The sequence below is a fragment of the Typopeltis vanoorti genome, chromosome 2, assembly GCF_054136105.1.
Source record: "Typopeltis vanoorti isolate ZY-2024b chromosome 2, IOZ_Tvanoo_1.0, whole genome shotgun sequence".
Taxonomy (NCBI): domain Eukaryota; kingdom Metazoa; phylum Arthropoda; class Arachnida; order Uropygi; family Thelyphonidae; genus Typopeltis; species Typopeltis vanoorti.
In genome coordinates, this window is record NC_143550.1 from 166030841 (window position 1) to 166056500 (window position 25660).

Consider the following 25660-nt stretch of genomic DNA (forward strand, 5'->3'; position numbering starts at 1 on the left):
TTGTTATATACTTCATTCATGTATATTCATACATAGTATATAAACACTCTCCCAAGATGGACTGGGTCACTGTTGGAGAAGGAGACTCACCTCCATCTATTAAGGATTGGGGGGGGGGTCCTCATTGAGATTAGTACTAAGTCTATACCATCAGCAATAATGACAATGCAGACTCAATTGTATTTTCAGCAATTGTTTAATTAACTCCAGAAAATTAGCTTCATTATTTCACTCATTTATTATATTTCGATCCGTTAGAATTCCTTCTGTTAGCATTGATTTTCACTTATGGTGGATTTTTTGCCTCTGTTTGTAGCTCTGCTTTAATTCTTTATTTTTTCTTTTTTTTGTTATTCTTTAAAATTAAATTTGCAAGCTTTTCAGCTGCACTGAGATTCGAATACCAATTCTTAGCATTTTGGTCCTAGTTTAAGGTATCACTAAAAGAGCATCCACAGAAATTCATAGTCTTTAAAAATAATTAATCTGACTAAATCTTACATTGAAACAAGTATTGAAAGATGCTGAAGTATATATTCCTCTCATCACTCCTGACTTATCTTGCTGTATGAGATAGATATTCCTAGAGTCAGATGTACATCAGTATACTGATGTACATCTGACTCTAGGAATATGTACATCAGTATACTGTCAATGGCATATGGAGAAGAGCTTATAGACTCTGAAAGAAGTATTATTATAGGATGCTATATAGTGGCCTATCCAGTGGTGAGCTATGGAAATTTTAACAAAGAGCTCGCATCGTCGAGCTTCTGACAGATATGATAATTCCTGTAGGATATCAATCATTAATGCTAGATCTTTTAAAAATTCCAAATTGAGAAGTCAGTTTAAAAAGCCCTTATATTTATCTTTAGATGCAAAATACTTGCATAAAGCTGGGTAATTTCTCCACAGAGGAAGAGCCGTTAGTAAACTGCAAGCTGCCCATCATGGTCCAAACACGCGGCCGATCTTTAAAATTTCACCAAGGTCTTTTACAATCGTATTTAATTCTCGTTGCTTTTTTGGTGATTAATGATAAAAAGCATATAATTTATCCATAAATATTTCAAAATGATTTATTTCTTTAATGTTTTTTATCGAATCGTCTAATGCTAAGTGTAAACGATGAGCGCAATGGCAAATCATAACGTTGGAAAATTTTTGTACAAGTTTGATTGCAACACCTGATTTGTTTCCTAATATTACACTAGCTCTATCAGAACAAAATGCAATGAAATGATTTTTTATATAGTTATACATGTTTTTGGGCGTAAAATGTTACGTGTTACCTTAGCTACCTAACAGGTACTAACGTTTTTTTGTATTCTTAAACCTTTTTTGCATTTATCATTTTTTTTTTTGTACTGTGCAAGCCTTGAAAAAACTAGTCAGTTACTAGCGAAACCGGTAGACAATATTGTACGAACATATGTACGAATTAAAAATCTGTGGTCACTTTAACAATGTCTTATATTTTTATATAGTTATCAGAAAATCCATATAAATTTAAAGTAGCAATTGTTGGATCGTACTTCCTTGTTTTTGATCCACTATCTTGTTTTAACTCTGTTCTTAAACAAGTAATAAGTTGCTGGTTGATTATTAACTTAAATATAGAGAAATTTATATTTTTAGACTGCACCACTCTATATCTAGATTATTCTAATGAAATGTAGTAAAACCAAACATCAACTAAATTTATATCAATATTATTTCTTACGTAGACCGAGTTTATCTCTTATGTTTGAAGCTCCCGCTAGGTCCGATAATTTCATGAACGGTGCAATAAAAGAGATTCAGGCAAACACAATTTTAAAATCATCAAAACAAAACATTTAATTCTGGGTAATATATTATACATATAAACTCAATTCTGAGAACAAGATAATATAAATGTCTTAGCTTAACTGGTCACAACATCTTACAAATTCAGTCTATGGGCATTCTGCTATCAGATTTATAGCTTTCACAATATTAAAATAACTTTTAATAGAGTTCAGTATCACAAGATCTCTTAGTAACAAATTTGACTATTATCACACAGTCAGTAAAGTCTCAATACATTAATGGTGGCAACAACTGCTTCATAAGTATACACTTTCATACCTCATACTCCGGCTAATTTCAGCAAAACAGGAGGAATTACACATACAGGGTGTTCGGGATAAATTTGACATATTTATAATTAATTATATTTTTCCGTAAGTTACATGTATTAACACACACTTCTCTTCATTTAAAAGTTTGGACCCTTCTTCATTCATATACAAGATGTCAGAAAGGATGGATAGCTGGAACCCACCTGAATCATGGAAGAGAATAACTTGTATCATGATGATTCGTGCCCGCCATCAAAATAAGGATATTACGACTGCTGCCCAATGCTCCCTGAATACAGTAAAAACAATCAGGCATGAACTAGAGACTTGCAATGGTGACTACGAGGATGTAGCAAGAAGAAAGATCCCTAGCAGACGATCTGATTGCGTTCGTACAGCAGAATTCCTCGCAAATCTGCAGGAACAGGTGTTGAAGAACCCTGGCATTGGAATTCGGGCTTTGTTCGTGGAGTTGCTAACTGTAGTCAAGCCCTGGATAACAAGGGTAGCCAATGGTAGGCCGTATGTATGGCAGCAGGATTCGGCCCCTTGCCACACCTCTGGGAAAAGTCAAAAATGGTTGTCTGAAAATTTCTACGACTTCACCAGTCCAAATGTTTGGCCTCCAAACTCCCCAGACCTTAACCCCATGGATTATTTTGTATGGGGTGCAGTTGAAAAAGACACCAATCGCACTTCCAGTAATACAAAAGCCCAGTTAATGGATAAAATTAAAACAGTTTTTGCGGCCCTTCCCAGGGAGACTGTAGCATCAGCTTGTTCGAGGTTCCGAAGCAGAATTGAAGCTGTGATCGATGCTAATGGTGGTTATTTTGAGTAAATCTTGTTGATAGTATTGTAATTAACTCTGCCTGTAATGTTTTTTTGTCAATTCATTAAATTTAATAGATACAAAGAAGATTTTCTTTTTCCTTACGAAACTGTCAAATTTATCCCGAACACCCTGTATATCTCTGCACAGAAGTAACATATAATTGGACAGTTCTTACCGGAGAAATCCTTTGCTCATCAATTTCACTATAGGCACACTTTATAACTATATTTACTTAGCACACTATGGCAGCACTATTTGGAATAAATCTTCTCGATGATAACTGAACTATTAATGGTCGCACTTCACGTGTATAGACGTACTTGGATAAAGGAAAATGCTTATTCCTTCTTTAACACTATTCGACCAATTCAGCTCTCTGTTAAAGTTCCATGAAACTAATGGAACACGTAGTAATTCTTTAACTTTTAGAATTATTCTCAGTTGCCTATTACTTTCCCGGTCCAATTAGCACTAAAGTTCTAGACACAGCAATCCTTTGCATTCACTTTGCTGCCTCTCCTTATTCTCCTCGTCTCTCTGTGCTATCCTCAATGCTCTTGTGTCCCCAAATGGATGGTCCTGAAAAAGAGAAGAGCCCCGGTTTTCTCCGCTCTCAGCTTATATACCTCCCTTCTTTTTTCCATCCAAAGTTGTTTCTCTTATGCCAAATCCTTCTCTGCAGTTGAATACCATATCTCGCGATCCATGCACGCGCTAGCTATTTCTAGCCCGTCTCCATAGTAACAAACAAAATAAAATAAAACAAATATTGCATAACATTATACCTTTACATACTGGTAGTGATAAATAAAAAATCAAAAATATTATAATTCACATAAGGCATATTAAACTTATATATACAATTCCTCATAATATTAAATTAGGAATAATCAAAATAAACAGAATAATATTTCAATACAAGGTCTTATCATTGCTAACACATAATTTAGATTAATTAATAAAATTTAATAAATAAACTCAAGGCAATTACATGAATAATAATTTATAATCATGGGATTAATATCAAATAACTTTTGCAAGTATAGCTTTGGTATGGTGGACCAAGTTGGATTCTGCAAGGAATATTAATAATTTAAATTTCCCCTTAATCAGAATCCAACACAGTTATAGTAGCATGTATACATTCCATGGTGTTATTTTCTAGTTCTACAAGATTATTAAACAAGAAGAACAAGGGGCTTGGAAATTTGAGAAAAATTTAACAAGGGGCTCGTGCGAGCCCCTATAACTCAAACTGGGCCTGTCTATTCATGACATCAGTAAAACATGGCTTACTGATGCTTGCTTACGGCTTACTTGGCTTATTATTGATGCATTGCTCCAAGTTGATATATGATAGTGACATCTGAGTGGAGAAACATGCAAGAAGTTAAGATAGACCAAAGGGTGCTTAAAAAAGTAGTATAGAAATTTGATGGTCTGATGTGAAAATGAGTGCTGTAGTTCAGGTTAGTAGTAAGGCAGTACATAAAGAGTTGCAGTCTCAATATGTGTGCACTACACTGGTGTAAAGAATGTCATGATGTCTATAGTGTTGGAGGTCTGTGATATGGAGCAACAGATTGCCTCTACATCCTTTTCTGACCAGATGGATAAGTGCATGTCCATGCTCACACTCATCCATCTGGTAAGTACATCTTATCCATCATTGTAGTTATGAAGATTGTGGCAGGAATGTAATGGTCTTGAACTGTTTCTCTTGGTATGGATTTAAACATTGGGTTACAGTGCCTGGAAAGGATGAATGTCAACAGATAGCAACAATTCTTTACACAGCCAGCATGGTTGGCCAAGCAGTTAATCTATCCACTCTCCAACCAACAAGACCATAGATTTGAATCATGCCATAAATATTCATAAATGTCTTTTGGTGAGAGATAAATCTCATTTCCATAGTCTTAAGCCACCGTCCTGCCTGTTGGAGGTCTGAAGTGGTTTGAAAAAGTTCCATTGATCTTTAGAGCAGGATTTCTGGACTGTGTACAAAATTAAAAATGATAGATTCCTTAGCCTACCCATGGTAAATGTACTATATGGTTATGATCTTTGGCAAAATGGAGACACAAACAGCTTTCCTGGTTGATTAAGTGGTTACCATATCTGTTCTCTAACCAGCAGGCTGTGAGGTTGATTCCAACCATGAGTATGGATGATTGTGATTGCATTTAGGTGGGAGATGAATTTCATCATCACTTGGTATATTGATCACCAACCTGGTATTAGAGGTGTGAAGTGGCTTGAAAAAAAGTTCCACACTTGCTCTCTAGAGCAGAATTTCTTTCCAGGTTATATGAAAAAAATAAAATATATAAAATTAGAAAAAAAAAAATTGTACCTTACCCACAGTGCTAATTATATAAGTTTCAAACCTGTTCTTTTTATGAAGTCACTTTTAAAATATATATATATATATATATACACCTGGTCGTCGACTTACGACCACAAAAAAAAATAATAATAAATTAATAATAAATCGGGCAGCTACACGTACGATAACTATCTCTCACATACACTCAGTCGCTTTCAAGCATCTGTTGCGTGTGGTGTATTAATTAAAATTCTACTGAAATACTACCCAAAAAATGTCTAGTAAAAGGAAAATACCTTCATCTACAGATACGCCAGCTAAGAAGTCAAGGAAAACTATTGATTTAGAGTGTAAAATGAAAGTTGTCCAGAAGTATAAAGGGGGAAAGGAAGTGAATATGATAGCACGTGACTTGGTTATCACATTCCACAATATTAACGATACTTAAGGACAAAGAAAGAATTCGGGAAGCTGTGAAAGGTTCTACATCTATGAAGTCTATAATTTTAACCAAACAACAACAGATCCATGAAATGGAGAAATTGTTGTTTATGTGGATGGAAGATATAATACAGAAAAATTCACTCATGAGCCTTTGCACGGTGCAAGCAAAGGCTAGAAGTCTGTTTCAGAGTTTAAAATCACATGCCGGAGACGATTACGCAGAAGATTTTCAGGCTAGTACTGGATGGTTTAAACGTTTTAAAAAAAAAAGATTTGCTTTGCATAATGTACGTGTCACAGGAAGTGCAGATGAAGCCCAAAAATTTGTTAATAGTTTCGACTGTTTGATCAAAGAAGAAGGTTATCTACCGGAACAAATATTTAACGTAGATGAAAACTGGCTTGCAATGGAAACGCATGCCTAATCATACGTACATACACCAAGAAGCAAAAAGGATGCCAGGATTCAAAGCTTTTAAGGATTGGTTGACTTTGTTGCTTGGTACGAATGTCGTGGGTTTTAAGCTGAAGCCTTTTCTCATTTATCATTCAGAAAACCCTTGTACATCAACAAGCACACACTGCCCGCTTACTACCGTTCAAACCCTAAAGCTTGGATGACTCAAGCACTGTTCGAAGACTGGTTCATGAACTGCTTTATTCCCCAGGCTCGTGAATATTGTGCGGAGAGAGGTATCCCTTTCAAGATTTTATTGATTATGGACAATGCCCCTGGCCACCCTCCTCATCTGGATAACCTTCAACATGATGGTTAGAGTGGTTTTTATGCCACCTAACACAACCGCTCTCATTCAACCCATGGATCATGGTGCTATTTCAGCATTCAAGGCTCACTACCTCAGAATGACATTCGCACAAGTCATCGAATCGATAGATTCTGATGCTTATTTATCTTTGCGAGACTTTTGGAAGTAGTACAACATTCTTCAGTGTATCAAGAATATTTCAACTGCATGGGAATGTGTAACAAAGAATTGTATGTTGGGAATTTGGGAAAAAGTGTCTAAAATGTTATGCGAATACATTTGAAGGATTTGAAAAAGGAGAGGAACTGGAAGTGATTACAGAAAAAATAGTTAAACTTGCAAAAAATCTTAAATTAGAATGTGAAATAGAAGTAGAGTAGTTGATTGAATTGGAAGCACAGAGAGTGTCAGAAGAAAAAGCGAGAGAGGAAGAAGAGGAGCCAGAAAAGAAATTCACTGTAAAGAGTTTATCAGATTCTTTTTTGCAACTGAATAAAGCTCTCGCCAGTTTCGAAGCAATGGACCCTAATGTCGAACGATTCACAAAGGTTGAACATATCATTCAAGATTCTGTGCGTTGTTATCATGAGATATATGAAGAAAAAGAGAAACAAACTGTTCAAACAAAACTCAGCATGTTCCTTATCAAGAGAACATCTCCTACCTCAACCCAAGAACATGACCCTGACAATCCACAACCCAGCACAAGCAAAGATTAAAAATTGATTTCGTAAATTTAATTTGTACATTAATTTTGGATTGTATTTTTGTGTTTACAGTACAGTGTTATTTTTCACATTATGTACAATATACATAATTATAAATTTAAAAGATTATAAAAATAAATTATAAACATGATAAAAAGATTAGAAAGGTTAAAGCATACTGTTAATAAATATATTGCCGACATATGACCTGTCAGCCAGAATGGAAGTCAACGACCAAGTGTGTGTGTGTATATATATTATTATTATTATTATTATTATTATTCAGGCCTCCAAGGAGTCAAAACACTCATCGAGGGAGGTCCTTCCTAAGACATGAAGTCTGTCAAGACTCATCGAGGGGAGGTCCCCCCCCTGAGAAACACAAAGTCTATCATACCACTCTTTAAACTCACTGACAGTTCTCGCTCCCACCACTCCATCAGGCAATGCATTCCACGGCTCAACCACCCTCCACACAAAGAAACCACTCCTTACCCTCTTGCTCACAGTTTCCTTTCGTAACTTCCAGGGATGGCCTCTTGTCATCACTCCTTCCCGTTGTTCAACCAAGCGAAAGAACTACCCAGTGTCAACCCTGTAACCACCTCTCAACAGTTTAAAAGTCTCAATCATATCACCTCTCCTTCTTCTATCCACCAAACTCTGCAGTCCACATTCTCTCAGCCGATCCTCATAACTATCCTTGTACAGTCCTGAAACCATCTTTGTCATCCGTCTTTGTATCCTTTCCACAGTTAATTTATCCCCTTCAAATCCTGGGGACCAAATCTGAGAACAATAGTCCAAGTGTGGTCTGATCAGAGACTTATACAACGGAATGATAACCCTCTTATCTCTGCAGGTCAGTGTCCTTCTCATAATAGCTGCAATCCTCTGTGTTACCTTCACCACCTTTGCAATATGTCCCCTAAACTTCAGGTTTCTATCAATCATCAACCCCAGATCTCTTGTCTCCCCTACTTCCTCCAGTATCACTCCTCCCATAGAGTATGCAGCATCCCATCGATGTTTCCCAAACCTCAAGAGCTTACATTTTGCTGCATTAAACTGACCCCCATTCATTTGCCCATCTATCTAGCTTATTTAAATCCTCTTGCAGGGCTACCACATCTGCACTATTACTAATAATCCTTCCCAGCTTCGCATCATCTGCAAACAACTGAATATCCCCCTACAATCCACTGGCTATGTCATTGATATAAAGGTTGAACAATATAGGTCCTAGTACTGGTCCCTGTGGGACCCCACTTGTAACCCTCTGCCTCCTGGAAACTGCTCCACCATACACAACTCTCTGATACCTATCAGACAGCCAATCCTGAATCCAGTTGACCAATCTGACATCCAGACCCATGTGCTGCAACTTAATCAGCTTATCATGTGGCACCCTGTCAAATGCCTTCGTCAAGTCTAAGAAAATTGCAGTATATGCCTTTCCCTCATCTAATGTTCTTGTAACTTTATTATAAAAGGCTAGCATATTGCTAAAACAAGAGCGTCCTTTCACAAATCCATGTTGATTCTCACAGATAACATTACTCTCATCTGCCCAATGCTGTATACGGTCCCTCACTACTTTCTCCAAGATCTTAACAACTACTGATGACACACAGACTGGCCTATAATTAGACACTTCCAGTCTGTTACCACCCTTATGCAATGGCACTATCTTACCTTCCTTCAATTCCCTGGGCACCTTTGCCAAAGCCAAACTTTCATTGAAAAGCCACGTTAAAGGCACTGTCAATTCCCTAGCACATTCTCTCAAAACTCGTGGTGAAATACCATCCAGTCCCATAGCTTTACTGATATCCAGAGTACTCAGTATCTGAAACACACTCTCCTCCAGACCTCGAACCAGTCCTATCCCTCTAGCATTAAAACTGACTCCTCTAGGATGAAATACTCCAATAAAGTGTTCATTGAACAATTCCACTATGTCCTCTTCATCAGTCACTCTATTCCCATTTTTATCCCACAATATCATTCTTCCACAGTCATTTCTCCTCCTACTGGCCACATAGCTAAAAAATTCCCTAGGATTTTCTTTGGATCTTAGGGCCAATCTCCTCTCATATTCCAGTTTCGCTTTCCTTACCACACGAGTCACTCTTCTGGCCTGTGTCTTATATTCCTCATGCATCTCTTCACCTGTTTCCTTATATCTCTTCCATAGCCTCTTTTTTGCATGCAATTCCTGTTTAATATTGTTTGTCATCCACTTTACTCCAAATTGCGTTCCTCTTCTTCACTCGTGGTATACAACTTACCATTGCTGATAACAAATATTCTTTCACAATTTCCCACGCACTAGTGATATCCCGGCCTACCAATTCCTCCCTCCATGAAACTTCCCGAAGTTGACGTCTAAGACTATTATAATCACCTGCCTTATAATTCCACATAAGTTCCCGTCTCTTTGATACTCCTGCATGTCTATTCATTTTCCAAGTCATCACCATATGGTCACTCTCTCCAACTGGTGGGAGAGACGTCAACTCAGTTATTATCAACTCTTCTGATGCTATAACCAAATCCAAAACTTTTGAACCTCTTGTTCCCTCTGTTACATGTTGCCTAAGACATTTGTCCCTCAAGAATTCTAGAAATTCCATTCCCCTATTGCTACATGCATCTTCCTCTCTCCAATTTATACTACTGAAGTTAAAATCTCCCATAACAATCATTCTTCTTGCACTTGCCAAACTTAGCTGTCTAAACATCTCCTGGTCCCCATCCTCTGTGCTCCTGGGTCTGTAGCAACACCCCACTAAATATCCTGTCTTGCCTACCTCGATGTATGTATGTATATGTATATGTATGTATGTATATGTACCTCTACCTCACACCATATGCTCTCAAAATCATTTGTCTCACTTCCTTCCAAATTCTCCACTCTTAGAGGACATAGGTCATCACTTATCATAAGCAGTACCCCACCACCACACTTTCCCCTCCTATCCTGACGAAAAATGCTATACCCAGCGACTTCTATTCCTGTTGTTATATCCCCTTCTGTCAACCACGCCTCAGTGATCGCAATAATTTTTGGCCAGGCTGATGCTATCTGCGCCACCAATTCCTCTCCCTTATTCCGGATACTCCTGGCATTAGTATAAAGCATAGAAATGCCATTGTTTCTATACCCAGCATTATCCCTTCTAGACTCCACTGGGCTCAGTGTTACCTGACATTGTCTCCCTTCTCCCAAGTATCCATTCCCACAAGAGGCTACCCCTGCTATCATCCTCCCTGGGACACACTGACTCGTTCAGAACAGCAATCTCTCCAGATGCCTACGTCCTTCCTCATTCAAATGTAAACGGTCTCTCGCATACAATTCCTCTCTTTCCTCATGTATGTATGTATGTATGTATGTATATGTATATATATACGTATATACATATTACAGGTTTTATTGTAACATAATTTGTAACCCAATCTCAAAGGTTGTAATCACCATGAAGGAATTGACATGTCTGACATTTCTTCATATATATCCTAAAAATAGGATGAAAAGAAAAAACAAATTTTTACAATTCGATCAAATATTTAAGATATGTTCTTTCTTGTAATTATATCCTCCCCCTTGTACACATAATATATATATTTACAGGCCGAGTGGTTACTGTACTGCTCTCTAGCCAAAAGGCTGTGGATTTCAATCCCGATGTGGGCATGGATATTTGTGATTGTCTGTGAAAATACTAGTGGTGATGGTGGTGAACAGTAGATGGCGTTGGTGTAGATAATGCGGTTCTCAGTAGTTGGTGGACTGAGTGATGAGAGTGGTAGAGTAGGTGCCCTCCTTCGATGAGTCTTTGAACTCCCTGGAGGTGTTATCTAGTAATAATAATAATATATATGCTCATTGCTTTTCTTTTCATCATGGGCCTGCTTGCATATCCTACCCTTATGCCTATGATGGGAGAGTTATCTCCAGTGTTGAAATGCTATTAACATGGGATTACTGTACCTTCTTTATGGTGGTGGCTCATTAGAGAATTCAATGAAATTCATTTTTAATTTATTTTTTATACCACATAGCCATAATTGATTACATATCTCACAGTTTTATAATTGCCTGATTTATCTCTGCTCAGCTGCTCTAAAAGCTGGAGACTACATAAGCTTCTTCTGGATTGCATGTGTTTAGCAGTGTGTGCAAGATATCAAAATTGATGCAGTTTGCTTGTGGATTTTCCATATGTGATGTTAGTATTCTTCAGTGGAAAGTACTACTGTCGTCCAGTGATGCATGCTGTTCTGTCTACACTTTAGAAGCTAGGTATTAAAGCTAGATACCATGTCTTCTTAAATTTCTGGCACTCATCCTTTTGTAAATTTGATTGCTAAGTGATCCTGTCTTCACTGTCTTCAATATTGGATTCTTATAAACCTAATCGTATGGTTAATCATATCTCCATTCTCATATATCCTATTGGTGCATGTGTTTTGCAAGAGTAAAAGCATAAATTTGTAGGAGATACCTCTGTATAAACTCATTTTTTAAGTGGGAATACTTTTATTAAGAAACCAGGCATATTGAACATTGGTAATTTTTTTTTTTTGGCATTTTCTGGTGTGTTAATGCAGTTTGACTTTTCTACTCTGTGTTATATGAAATGTAAAATTTGGCTTTTTTTCTAAGAAGGCATTTACTAAGGTGACAGATTTTTTTTAAAAAAAGAAATTGAAGATATCCTAAAAGTTTAATCACCAATGTGCAGCTTTTATCAATATATAACTTGTTTGTCTCCAAGTTTTTTTGTAATTTCTTAATAGAAAATTTTGTGTTCTCATATATCATTTTACCACCTCAAGCTTATCAACATTGTACAAAGTCCTTCACCCACTCACTTTGCACAGGTGCATAGCATATACGCATTATAGAACACATTTCTCATCATTTCTTTCTAGATAAAAACTTAGACATTAACATTTATTTGTGCAGCAAAACACCTTTCCAATTAGTGAAGTTAACAGTGATAATTAATTTTAGTAGCATTTTAATAATGAAATGGTAATTTCATTATTAAAATGCTTATACTGTGATTCATGAATATAAGAATTAATGGTGATATTTAAAGTTATTTAGTTTTCACAAAGGTAAAAACTTTGTAATTAGAAAAATAAAACTGTTTTATTTGTACAGCTAACATCTTTGTTATGGTACAACCTTCGATTTACTGAATATCTGATAAACCTTTACACAGAATGCCTGATAACTTTCTTGAAAAAAGTAGTTTTACTTGGAACACTTTATGAATGTACAGTATATGTTGTAAAAAGAAATGAGTAGTAAATCAAAATAATGACTTAATAAATTAAGGATGCCAAGAAATTATATTTTTGGTTTCATCCTTTATCCAGGTGTAAGCAAGGTTTGTGCATGAAGTAATTTCATGACCAGGCAACTCCATATATAGAGGCAATGACTTCAATTGCCTTAGTATCCCATAAGTATTTTAGTAATAAGATGTGACCTTTTGCTACTTATATATGGAAATATGAATTCTGCATTACTTCACACTTGGTATCACTTCTGGGTCTGGCTCCCACTGATGAGACCTCAATAAAAGTCGAAACTGGTCTGGGTAGTGGCCCTTCTCATAGTAGTATATATGGGTAGTGCATAGTAGTATACATGCCTGTAAGGATATGTGCATTGCATTATAGGATAATAAGGCAATTGATGTGAAGTCATTAGCCTATATATGTAAGTTGCTCAGTCATGAAGTTCATGTGCAAACTTTGCTCACACTTAGATAAAGGATGAAACCAAGAATATGATTTCTTGGCATCTTTAATTTATAATATAACCAAGTAGAAAAACTTTCAATATCTATAAAATAATAATACTAAATATAAAATGATTATGCACACACTCCCACTTAGAAATTTTGGGCTCATTCAAATAGAGCCCATCTTATCTTTGAGTAAATTTTAGTTTAAAAAGAAGAGTTTTATCACTGACACTGTATCCAACTATACTTCAGGTATAAGTGCTGCCACTGATAAAATCAAAAAACCATTTTTTTAAAAAAATTTTGTTTAGCCTTTGTAAATTGCTTGCATTGGTTCATCCCTTCCCTCTCCCTATCCCAGATTATCGGATGCATCTCACTTTCTGTTAACACTGATTGCACCTTTTGACTGGATTTTTTGTTTTTACCTCATTTTTTGTTATTTTCACCTGGTATTTTTTATTTGTTTATAATATTGCTTGCAGGTGTTTGCTAAATTTGCAGTCATTTCAGCTTTGCTGAGATTACAATGTCTCTAACCTTACCATTTCTTTGTTTTCTGTTATTATGAATGCTTCACCAAGGAATCATTAGAAAAATAAGCATCCATTATAATTATGTCCATGGCACCAACCATTCAGATGCTCTTATAGGCACTCCTTATCAGGAGTGTTGCTATCATCCTAGTGAAGTTTGCTTCATCAAAAAATCCTAATATTTAAATATCTATCATCTCTCCTTGAACAAATTTACTGATGACATACCCAGGTTTCTAAGGCCTGAAGGGGAATATGAATTTTTTTGATGAAGCAAAGTTCACTAGAGTTATAGCAACACTCCTGATAAAGAGTGCCTACAAGAACATCTGGATGGCTGGTGCCATGGACAAAATTATAATGGATGTCCATTTGTTTTTTCCAAAGGTAAAATTTTTCATTTTGGTTTAAAGAAATTATGCATGCCATATTGATAGGAATTTGTTTTTTCAAAAAGGCTAGGGATCATGAATGAATGTTCAACAGGGAATTGTAATCCAGGAGCCTCATTGCCATGGTGGTTAAAAGACGTGTAAGAATAAGGAAGTCTAACAAAGCTTGTCGTGACTGCATCCTCAGACATCTGAGTAGATAGAAGATACAAAAGTGGGTAATGAAATGGTTTTGGATTGTTAAATGTTGGGTATAATAACAGATTACGAGAATGTACATTACAAATCTTGGTGGAGGACACGAAATTGCATTTTCATGTTGAGATTTCCATAGTTGTAGTGATTCGAGTTGAAAGTTTTCAGATAAAAACTATGTGAAAATGAAATAAATACCTTACAAACTAAATTAAATGCTTACCTGACATTTGGCTAGCCCAAGCTATCATTATCAAATGGACTTTTTCAATTGAAGGTGAATTAGCCGATCTCATACGGAGGTGGCAGAGTTTTTTCTCCCAGAAACTCTGGTTTTTCATCCCACATACAGACAAATCGGCCCTTCAGAACACACTCAATTTACAGACAAAAAATACCAGCGGTGGTGATGGTGGGCAGTAGATGGCGTTGATGTAGGTGATTGGTAGTAGAGGTTTTGTGTAGTAGTGAAGACGGAGAGTTGTACGGTAGGTGTCCTCCCGCGATGAGTCTTCAGACTCCTTGGAGGTGTCATGAATAATAATTTTGAAGATACACACTCAGTAAAACTAAAATTAAAATGATCTCCAGAACAAGGACAGTCACTTGTGTGGAGGGCAACAGTGGTGGTGGATGCAGCAATGTTCTATGATTATTGCTGACATCTGAATAGGATGGTCTGCCAAAATTTTTCTAGAATTACATAATTTTTGTTACAGTTTACTCGGTTCTGTAACATGAGCTGCTTCCTGAAACAGGCTGTTATTTGAAATGTGATCTGTGTAATAGCTTTGTTTTTTTCCACTTGATCAAATGGGCTTCATCCAAGGCATGTTGTACTAGGCTGCTCTTTGGTTCTCCATACTGAATATATTTTTTATATTCTCTTCTTACTGTAGTGGTTCGTTATATCCAAAACACTGGATCCTATATTGACATGGAATACTGTAGATACCTGAAAAAGAAGGGAGAGACAATTCTGGTGGTTCTTATCTTAGGAAAGTGAAGACTTTATCTGTAGGTTTATAGAATGTTCTGATGTTTTTTGTTTTGTTTCTGGAGTGAGTCCAGTTTAATTTCTCCTGAAACAGCAAAAATCAGAACAGTGCAAACTTCTAGACAAAGTCTCCACTTTCCTCAGACAAATTAAGGACCTCTCTCTCCCTCCTTCTCAGGTGTCTGCAGTATCATCTGTCAATGTGAGATCCATTATTTATGACAGACAGGATGAACCACCATGGCAAGAAGAAAAGACTAAAAAAATATATTTGGTATGGGAAACCAAAAAAACAGACTAACACAACATGCCTTGGATGAAAACCATTTCATCAGATGGAAAAAAAGCAAAGCCACCACACAGATCCATGTTTAAATCACAGACTGTTCCTGCAAGTGGCTCATTCTACAGAACCTAGTGAATTGTAATAGAAATAGTGTAATGTTGGAAGTTTTTTCCCACTTGGTTAGACTATAATAAATTTAGTTTAATCTTTTATTGAGGTCTCATCAGTGGGAGCCAGACCCAGAGGTGGTGGAAGCAATGGAGAACTCATATTTACCTATACAAGTTGCCAAAAGGTGTCTCACCTTATTATTAAATTACTCTGGATTTAGAGAAAGATGTTGGAAGTTTTTTCCCATTTGGTTAGACTAATAAATTTAGTTTATTCCTTTATCCAAGTGTAAGCAAACAAAGGTTGCACCTGAAGATACTTCAGGGAAACTTTGTTTGCTTACACTTGAATAAAGGATTAAACTAAATTTATTAAAATAGTGTAATATTTAATGAAGTTTGGTGCACCTTCCTATCCACCTATCAGCAGTAATCATGGAACATCACTGCAGAGCACCACTGTTGCCCTCCATACACTTGACTGTCCTTGTTATGGAGGTCATTTTTCTTTTAGTTTACTGAATGTGTATTTGATAATGTTAACTTAAGCTGGCAAAATGTCAAGTTGTAAATATTTACTCCCTGGAGGTGTCATGTAATAATAATTTATTTCATTCCTTTTTGTATGGAGAGTAAACTTCAACATGAATGGGACATGAAGGTTAAATAAAAGCATCATCAGCAGTAGTGTAACAGCCATATTTTTCATGGTTAAGTGGAATAGGTTACCAGCCTATTCATTGGAGAGCAGCTACACTAACCACTAACGGCAACCAGGTTGGCTGATTTCAGATTTGTTGGATTTTTTAAAATTTATTTTAAGATCTAAAACAGTAAACCCTGGAACATTTTTACTTTTGCATAATAAAATAATAAATGTGTTTCTTTATCATTTGTGACTGCTGGCTTACCAACAACTTTCCAGGAACCAATTAGGTTTGTAAGACCAGAAATTTACTTGTCTCGCACTGGGCAATCAAATTCATCTACCACCTAAACACATTCACAAACATCCATGTATGTGATATGATTCAAGTCGTAACCTGTTGATTGGAGATGGTGTGATAATAGTTGCCACTTTTGAAAGTTTCAGTTAGACATTTTATCCCTTCTCCATTGGTAATATAGGGCAGTTTATTGTTAATAATAGTTGTCAACAATATTTGTATTCTACATGCTCCTTAACACAATTTTGTACTTTCCAAATGATATTTGTGTACAATATTATCTAAACAAAATGAGAAATAATTTACGCTAGATACTTCTAGATTTCAACAAAATAAGTTATCAAGGCTGTAATTAATTAATAAGAATTGGAGGGGAAAAAATTATATGCAATTTAGAAATTTTCTTTATATAATTTCTGTATTTAATTTTGTACATAAATACTTAGCATAAAAATTGCATATTAATTCTCATAGAGATCTTCATAGCTTAGTTGGTATAGATGAGTATAGATAGTTGAAAAAGATCTGGGTTTGAATCCAGTCTACGACGTGAAGAATCTTTATCAGGTCTTTTCAATCAAATGGTGAGTTACATACGGGGGATAGATGGTTTTTTCACATGGAAACTCCAGGTTTTTTGTCCCTCAGAACAGGCAAACCAGCCCCATGAACACACAGTTTTATAGACAAAAACTTATTCCTAGAGTGCAGTAAAGGAATGGCAAACTGGCTACATTAAACTCCTACACCATCAGGGGACTCGATCCATCTTTTGACGGATGAGAAATGGAATTCTTATGGTGATTAGAGTATCATGTTTATGATCCAGTTTTTATGCACAACAAATTGAGTACCTACTTAAAATTTTGAGGCAATTGAAATTTAAATATAGGCAAATATTTCAATTTTATTGAAATATGGAATAAAAAAAGTTCCGAATTTATAAATTAATTCCCATATAAGGTATAAAAATAACATTATTGTATATTTGATTTGTTAAATATCTCGAATATAGCTGTGGCATTTTTATATATATATTCATTTATTATTTTATTTTTATTCATTTATTATTTTATTTTAGGATGTACTGTGGGAGTAATTTAAAAGCATGTGAAAGTTCGACCAAGTGTTTTCACCTCTGACATCCACACCTGGTATGCGCTATACAATATGGGAAATCCAGCTTGCGACGATGAGGAAAGTGATGGTGAATACTTTCTTCCCAGCTATGAAGAAGCGAATAGAAATGGATTCAAGGAGAGGCCACAATTCTTTTCATGTCCGTATTGTTCGGGAAAGTATACAGCTCGGGCTTTACAAGTTCATGAAGGAATATGTCCAAAAAAGAAAAATATACTCTTACACGATGAATACGAGGAAGAAATTAAAGCTAATGAAGTCATTATGGATATTGAGCATGAACAAGGGCTAAACACGGAGCAGGCGAAGGATGATATTCATCCAACTGATTTGGAAATAATTCCTATTCAGGATAAAATTTCTGAAAATCAGATGTATTGGGAAAACAGCATAGATAAAGAATTTCCATCCATTCAGGAAGATAAAAATCAAGACTGGGACAGAATACAAAACTGTGTGATTGGCTTGTTGAGTCTGGTAAATCAGCCTGTACAGTTTCTTCCAAATAACTCTGTTATTTCTAAAAATAATATAGTAAATGGGTTAAATGAACAACTTTCTATAAACAATGAAAACCAACATAAACTAGAAAATGACGGCTGTATAAATTCAGAAACATCTTCTGTTAGGCAGAGTATTTTTGCACATACACAACATTATCAGCATACAAAAAATGAAGAAATTCAAACAGATCTACAAAAATTAAAAGAAAATGTTTCCAACTCAGCTCAGCTTCCAAAAAATGGAGAACTATTAAGCACTGTATCAACAGAAAATAAGTCTACACCTGGTAAAGAAGATTTTACAAGAATGGACGATATTGTTGCATCCAATACATCAACCAGTGATGAAGATGATTATGATGATGATAGTAGTGATGTACCACTTGTAATTGATACTGATGATGTCGAGAAAGATTTGAGCACCCAGTTAGGAAGTGAAGAAAACAAAGCTAATTGCAGAGCCTCTGTTATTGTAAGTCCCGAAAAATTTTATACCTGCCAATTTTGCAACCAGGCATTTGTTACTGAAGCAGAAAGTAAAAGACACATGCATACTCATAATTCTACCACACCATGTTGCATATGTGGCATCAACATCAATTATGACAAGTATGGTGGCCACATCATCCAGCATGCCACAACTGAGAATAATCAGCTGCATTGTCCAAAATGTAGTCACACATTTTCTGGTGAGGCACTTCTTTTAGCCCATTTTCGTGTGCACATCAGTCGGCTGCAGTTCTTTTGCACTGAATGTTTACAGTATTTTAATCTTGCCATAGATTTAAAACACCATGCATTAGATGTACACGGACGTTTAGAATTACAGCCTTACCATTGTTATTTGTGCTTCCGTCGCTTCTCACACTCACAAGCAATTATTAATCATATGAGGCTTCACACAGGCGAAACTCCCTTCAAATGCCATGTATGTGCTCGCAGTTTTACACAGATTGGTAATCTTCATCGGCATTTAGGTGTTCATCGTGGTGATCGTCCACACAAATGCAACAAATGTGAAAAGGCATTTGCAGACCCTGCAACTTTAAGAAACCATCTTAGAATACATACTGGAGAGGCACCATTTAAGTGTAATGTCTGTACCCGAGCATTCACTCAAGTGGGCAACCTAAAGAGACACATGACAAAGCATCTTTCTGCAAGACCACACTTATGTGTTCAGTGTGGTAAAGGATTTGCACACGAGTCCACCTTGCGTAATCATAGACGTATTCACACTGGTGAACAGCCATTTAAATGTACTATCTGTGAAAGAGCTTTTTCCCAAGTTGGAAATCTGAAACGTCATATGGCTAAGCATGCTTCTCAGCAGAGTTTCTTGTGTGGAAACTGTGAAGAAAGTTTTGAGAATTCCCAAGATTTGGTTCACCATCAGTGCATCAAGAAGCAAAATAAAGAAGAAACCCAAGAATTGTCAAAATTTTCAGAAGATAGTAATATGGGTACAGAAGACAGTAGCACGTGCACATCAGAAGATTCCATAAACAGCAATAAAATTGATGAAAATGCAATTGAACTGTCAAACACTTTAAGAGAATTAATGACATCAGGTCAGAATAAAGAAGAAAACGATAAATCTTCAGATTTGAACTCAAAATCATGCTCATTTCACACATATGCTTGTGAAACAGTGAGTCACAGAAACAAGAAGTGGCGTGTCTATCCTTGTCCAGTATGTGGAAAAGTATACACGTGGCAACATGACCTGAAGATACATTATCGAATTCATTCCGGAGAAAAACCCTACAAGTGTGATATCTGTGATCAAGGGTTTGCCCAGAGTGGAGCTGTTCGCATTCATAAGGAACGTCATCACAGAGAAATAAGCCTTTCCCCTCTTACTACAGATATTGCAAATGGCATACTACCCACAGTTAATTATACAACACTTGAAGTTAGCTCATAATGAGGTCAAGTTGCTCCCGAGAACAACTGAGATGATGAGGATAGAGTTTGTTGTGTGCAAAGTATATGAATTTATCATGAGTTTCTGTATTGTGCTTTAGGTTCTCCCATATATACATGTTCACATGACCTCATCTGGTAAACAAATAATAAATTTATTAAGAACATAACTAATTTTGGCTTAATTACATGGGACATTTATCAGGTCTGAAAATGAAACAAGGAAGAAACTTACAAACATCAAAAGATTAGTATAGAGACAAAAAGATGCTATTGTGTTAGGATTCTGGTAATTCACTTTATCTGTGTGCTTTGTCTGTTGTACACAATAGGCATACTCACAGATAATTTGAATTATTGAAATTTTACATACCATATTTGTTGCGATCCTAATCTAATCTTTTCATGTAAATTTGCCTCTTGATATTTTCCACAGCCAAAAGAGTCCCGTTAATTAGGGTGAAAGTAGTCAATGTTCTTAATAAATTTCATTTACCAGTTATAGTCATATGAACATTTCTTTATATAATCCATGTACTGGCATATATATGCAGATGCACACACAAATCCAAAATTTTACTACCTTACACAAGAAAGCAAGATTCACAGAAGTTGCCAGCCCTTGCTTTCAGTAAAAGATATAAAGATTTCAGGTAATTTAGAAATAACTCAAAATTTTTACATTAACCTCATCATTTGTTTGTTGAAATTTTATTTTGTTAATAGGTGTGCATTTATTTACTTATTATCAGTTTATAAGGCCAGTTTTTGATTGTGAGAGGGGAAAGTATTCATTGAAATAGAAGTTAGCAGGGAACTGGTTTTGGTCCCACTGCATACACCTTTCATTGCTGTAATCCAATGAGCACAGTGGAACCGTTTTCAGTTCTGCTGCAGGAACACCTTTCATTGCTGTAATCCAGTGGACTGTTTTTAGATTCCACTGCAGGAACACCTTTCATTGCTGTAATAAAGTGAATCCAGGAAGAATTGTTACCTGTGTCGCTGTTATCTGTTTACATGATAATGTGGTGATGAATTTTTAAAATCTATTCTATTATGGAATTTCAGTGTGAAATCTAAGTTTTTTTGGTTTTTTTTGTAAAATAATTACTCAATTAGACCAGTGTTGTAAGGATTCTTTTTAGTTATTCCAGGAGTATTGAGTAGAAATGCATCATGTAAAATGGAGCTAATTTTTATATTTTATTCACACTTACATAACTAATTTGAGAAATTAATTCCTTTCGTTACACACATGTGGAGAGAAACAATTTGCATTATAATTCAAATAGTATGCTAGATTTTCAAGAATTTGGTCAATTGTTATTATACTGGTGGGGAAAAAAAAAAAAAAACTGCATCAAAATAACATCCTGTTGCATGGCAGATCATATTCATGTTAACATATAATGATACAGTAACAGTAGTAGCCTAATCAATATTGTAAATTTAAAATAAGGTTTGTTATTCTCAAATTATGACTAAGATCTTGGATTACTACACTTTAGAACAAAAAGGTTGTGGATTAAATATTTGTCATCCATATTTCTTCAGATTTTCAGACGATCATTAAAAGTTGACCAAAATATTGATACGTAGTCATATGTTTGAATTGTAATGTAACTTGTATAATATATTTGTGTGTGCTTGTATGTACACCACAGCAGACAACTTTAATATGAAGGTCGAAACAGGAAACAAGCTATTACGCTTAACGTGGTACTAGTCTCCATAATTTGTCCAAAATGAATCTGGTCACTGTGTAACATTGAAAGAAAGGAGTTTATGAAAATAAATGAGAATAATCTTAATTAAGATCATAAGAAATACTGGGGGGGGGTAATATTTTTAATTCTTTTAGAATTTAATTTGAATCCATAGTCATAAAAACTTGCAATTGGTATTCTAGTATTTTTGATGTAATGTAGATTGGCAGCTCTTTAAAAAAAAATTATCCAGTAAAATTAGGTTTAAAAGTATAGGTAACAGCTCACTAGTACTGAGTATATTCACTAAAATTTAGACTTTTTTTAGTTTAGTACCAAAGAAAAATCATTACATTACATTTACAATATAGTTATTGTATATGTTATATACAATAACATAATGTCATTGTATGTTATGCTTATATATTTAGAATTAAAAGTGTAATCTATAAAATTGATCTTAAATCAGTTCTATTTACCAAATTGTGAATTTTATTTCACTTTATTTAAAGAAGTTATATATTTTAACATTTTCTTATTGAAGGATACTATTTTGTTAAAAAATGAAAAAAAAATAAAATAACAAAAATATATTTGTTGGTAGGTTTACATTATTTATTCACATAGTTTCTGTTAAAGTTTAAGGTAAAAATAGAACATTAAGATGATGATGAATTTTGTATACTTAGAAGTAGCAGAATTGCTTTGTTTTACATAATGAAATATAGATAAATAATCCTCTAGTTTAAACTTTTACTAAAGAGAAAAAGAAAAAAGTGATATTGCCACATTATTTATAATACCTTTCACTTAACTAAGAAATAATTAAAATTTCTTTGGTCTTTTAGGAAAAGTAGGAAATATTAAGGAAAATATTTTGATAGAAATAAGCCCAAAGTTGGTCAAAAGACTAATTTTGTTACTTTGCATTGCACTTTTTGATGCTCTGATGAACCATAAGGAATATACTATTGATCTAACTACATCTAACAGTAGTTGTAATTGCTGCTTTTAGTATTTAGCCTGGGCTTTCATTTTGAAGTTTAAATGTCTGTAAAAATTTCAGCATCTATTGGCCTCATCTGTTATTGAGGTATCTTGTTATATTCTACTTGTTCAAAAAACAATTTTTCACTATTAGCTTAACTTTTAACTTCCACAATAAAAGTTAAACAACCAGATGGTTGCTTGTAAATAGGCTCTCTCTCATTATAATTGCTTTTTTTGGTGGCAGTCAACAAAAGAAAGAAAAGCACAAAAGCACTTTTTTTTTTTTAATGGGATTCTATGTCCAGGTTGTTCCCAAGTAGTTTGCAAATCCATCCCATGTTAAACTTAAGTATCTAAGTTTGATCTTATAGCTCATAAATTCTTTGTGCTTATTTGAAATTAGCTTAGAGAATTTATTTTATTATTCATTTTAGCTCTGCTATTAACAGTGACAGTTGATCAGTGGAAAACTTATCTTAATTTGATTTATTAGTTTTGAGAATTGACTGAATTTCCTGTTAACAGTTTATTATTACATGACATCTCCAAATAGTTCAGACTCATCAAGAGAGGGAACCTACTCTATAACTCTGTCTCCACCACTTAATCCACCATCACCACTAGTATTTTTTGTCTGTAAATGGAATGTGTTCTCAAGGCTGATTTGAAACACTGTTAATGGGAAATTCAGTTTGTTCTGCATTCTTCAGTATCAAAAAATTTCCTATTTCAAATTGTCTGCCATGTAGTTATAAATTGTTAGGCTCAGGTGGAATATCTAGAACAGAATATATATATAAATTTATCTTACACACTTTCTATTGTGCTAATAATTATTATTCTAGTATAGTTACTATACACAGAATTAGCACTTAAAGTAATAATATCCAGTGACACACATTTTCTTGTTTGTAGTTTGAAACTAGAAAATGTGTCCAGATATCATTGTGACTTGCTATATCCCTCTGACCTATAAATGTATATTCTGAAAGATCAGCGAAGTCAGTAGGCTGTAAAATATTATCTATCCTTTATCTATAATTAAAGATAAGCAGGGGAAAAAATATAAGGTGCTGCAAAAAAAAATTTTTGAACTCAATTTATTTGAATTTTATAATACATGAATTCTATTGGCCTCTGCTACAAATATTACAAGTTTTTAATCAGTTGTGTGTTGTATTTTATTTCAGTAGAAATATTAAAAATGAAAAAGTAACATTTTTGAAGCACCTGGTATTTTTGAATGGATATTCCCTTATCCATTTTGTCTATAGTAATGCTCAGGATGGGTATTAAGGCTTATTTGCACTAAAGGTCATTATATCATATCTTTTATAATAGAACAAGCTAGATGTCTATGCATTTTAGCCCTTGGTAACAAAAAATGCAATGCTATACTTGAGAATATCAGTAGTGTATCAGTGCTTGTGTAGTATAAAGGAAAATTGTGATCATTTCATGTTTAGCCAAATCAATAATGATTTTACAAGTCAAAACACAATATACATGAGTCAAAAATAATTTTTTATTTTTTATTCAAGTCAAAATTATTTGTTAAGCTGCCGATTAGGTAGATGAGTTAAGGCTACTTATTTTTGTATGATATCCTCAGCACCCTGCGAATTGTATTATTCATGTACTGGAAAAATAAATGGTTGTAATTTCTGGTTGTGTGCATAACCAGAAATCTTAAAGAGATGTGTGTTTTATGTGTAAGTTATCAATATATATGTATAAGAAGTGTAAATTATACCACTGTTGTGGCAAGACTGCTTAGAATGTGTATTTTTGTATATTGTCTATTTATTGTATGTTGGTCTAACAGGTTTGAACATCCATTTCAATATGTTCAATAGAACCAGTATGTGTGTTTATGGTTCTTGCTGGGAGATTCGATGCCTATAAATTTTAATCATAAAACATTCGGTAGAATGTTGTGGTATTTGTGGTGATGATGTCAAATAGAACCATCATGGTTATGGTTCTTGTAGGGTGGTACGATGCCTATAAAATTCTGAACAGCCAACTGGAATTGTTCAGCAATGTAGTAATGAGTATTTGTGGTAGCTTTTGTCTGGGAGATTCGATGCCTATAAAAAAAAAATCTTTGATTTCTTTGAATCAGAGAAATTTGATTTGGAGTTGTTTGAGGCTGAGTTAGAATAATGATTTCTGTATATTCATTGTTTCAGCCTACGGATTTAGAATACACTTCTAATTGTGAGAAATGAAGTTGATTTTATTCTTTAGCAGTGGAGGTTAGCTATATATATAGACATTTCTAAAATAAAGTTATTCCATGTTCTATGTATTGAATAATTAACTAATATCAATTCATAAAACATTGCCAGCTGCAAAACATTCTTATTTACATTTCTCTTTATTCAGATATGTATTTTATATAATCTGTATGACTTATAATAGTAAATTGGTGCTTCTTAGCATAATCTGTGACATATATATATATATATATATATATATATCTATAGTATATGTATTCTCACATAGACATGCAGTTTTTGACATTTAAAGATTTTTTTTTTTATTTGAGGTAGAACCTTTATAATTTTCCCCCATTGGGCATATTGTTTGAAATAAGATGAATAAATTTTATGTATCAATATGTGAAACAATCACTGCTGTTGTACCAATAAGGCACAAATGAACTGTATACTTCTATCTGCATGGAAGATGCCAATTATGAGGGGAAATAAATTACTCTATTTTTCCTATTTGCCTTAAAGGGTTATTTTTGTCTAATGTTGCAGCAAACTTTACCATTATAATTGCTATTTGTTGGCATTAGAGAATGGAATTCATTATTAGTAATTAAGTATATATATGGAATTTTTTTTTTATTTTGGTGGCTTAATTTTTAAATAAAATTTGTTTTTATACCGAATGCATTTATTTTATTGCCTGACATACATATGGAGCTCCTGAACACTCAGATGTCACCATAAGAACTCAAGTA

General features: G+C 34.5%; 1 protein-coding gene across 1 annotated transcript in view; it reads left to right on the top strand.

Moving 5' to 3' along the window:
- Window positions 1–25588, top strand: part of LOC150109619 (uncharacterized) — a 37395-nt gene extending 11807 nt beyond the window's left edge. The window contains exon 3 of the mRNA XM_090413844.1: window positions 17500–25588. Coding sequence (XP_090269970.1) covers window positions 17589–19988 — 2400 coding nt within the window. The 5' untranslated portion in view covers window positions 17500–17588 and the 3' untranslated portion in view covers window positions 19989–25588. The remainder of the gene's footprint in view (window positions 1–17499) is intronic.
- Window positions 25589–25660: the final 72 nt, after the last annotated feature.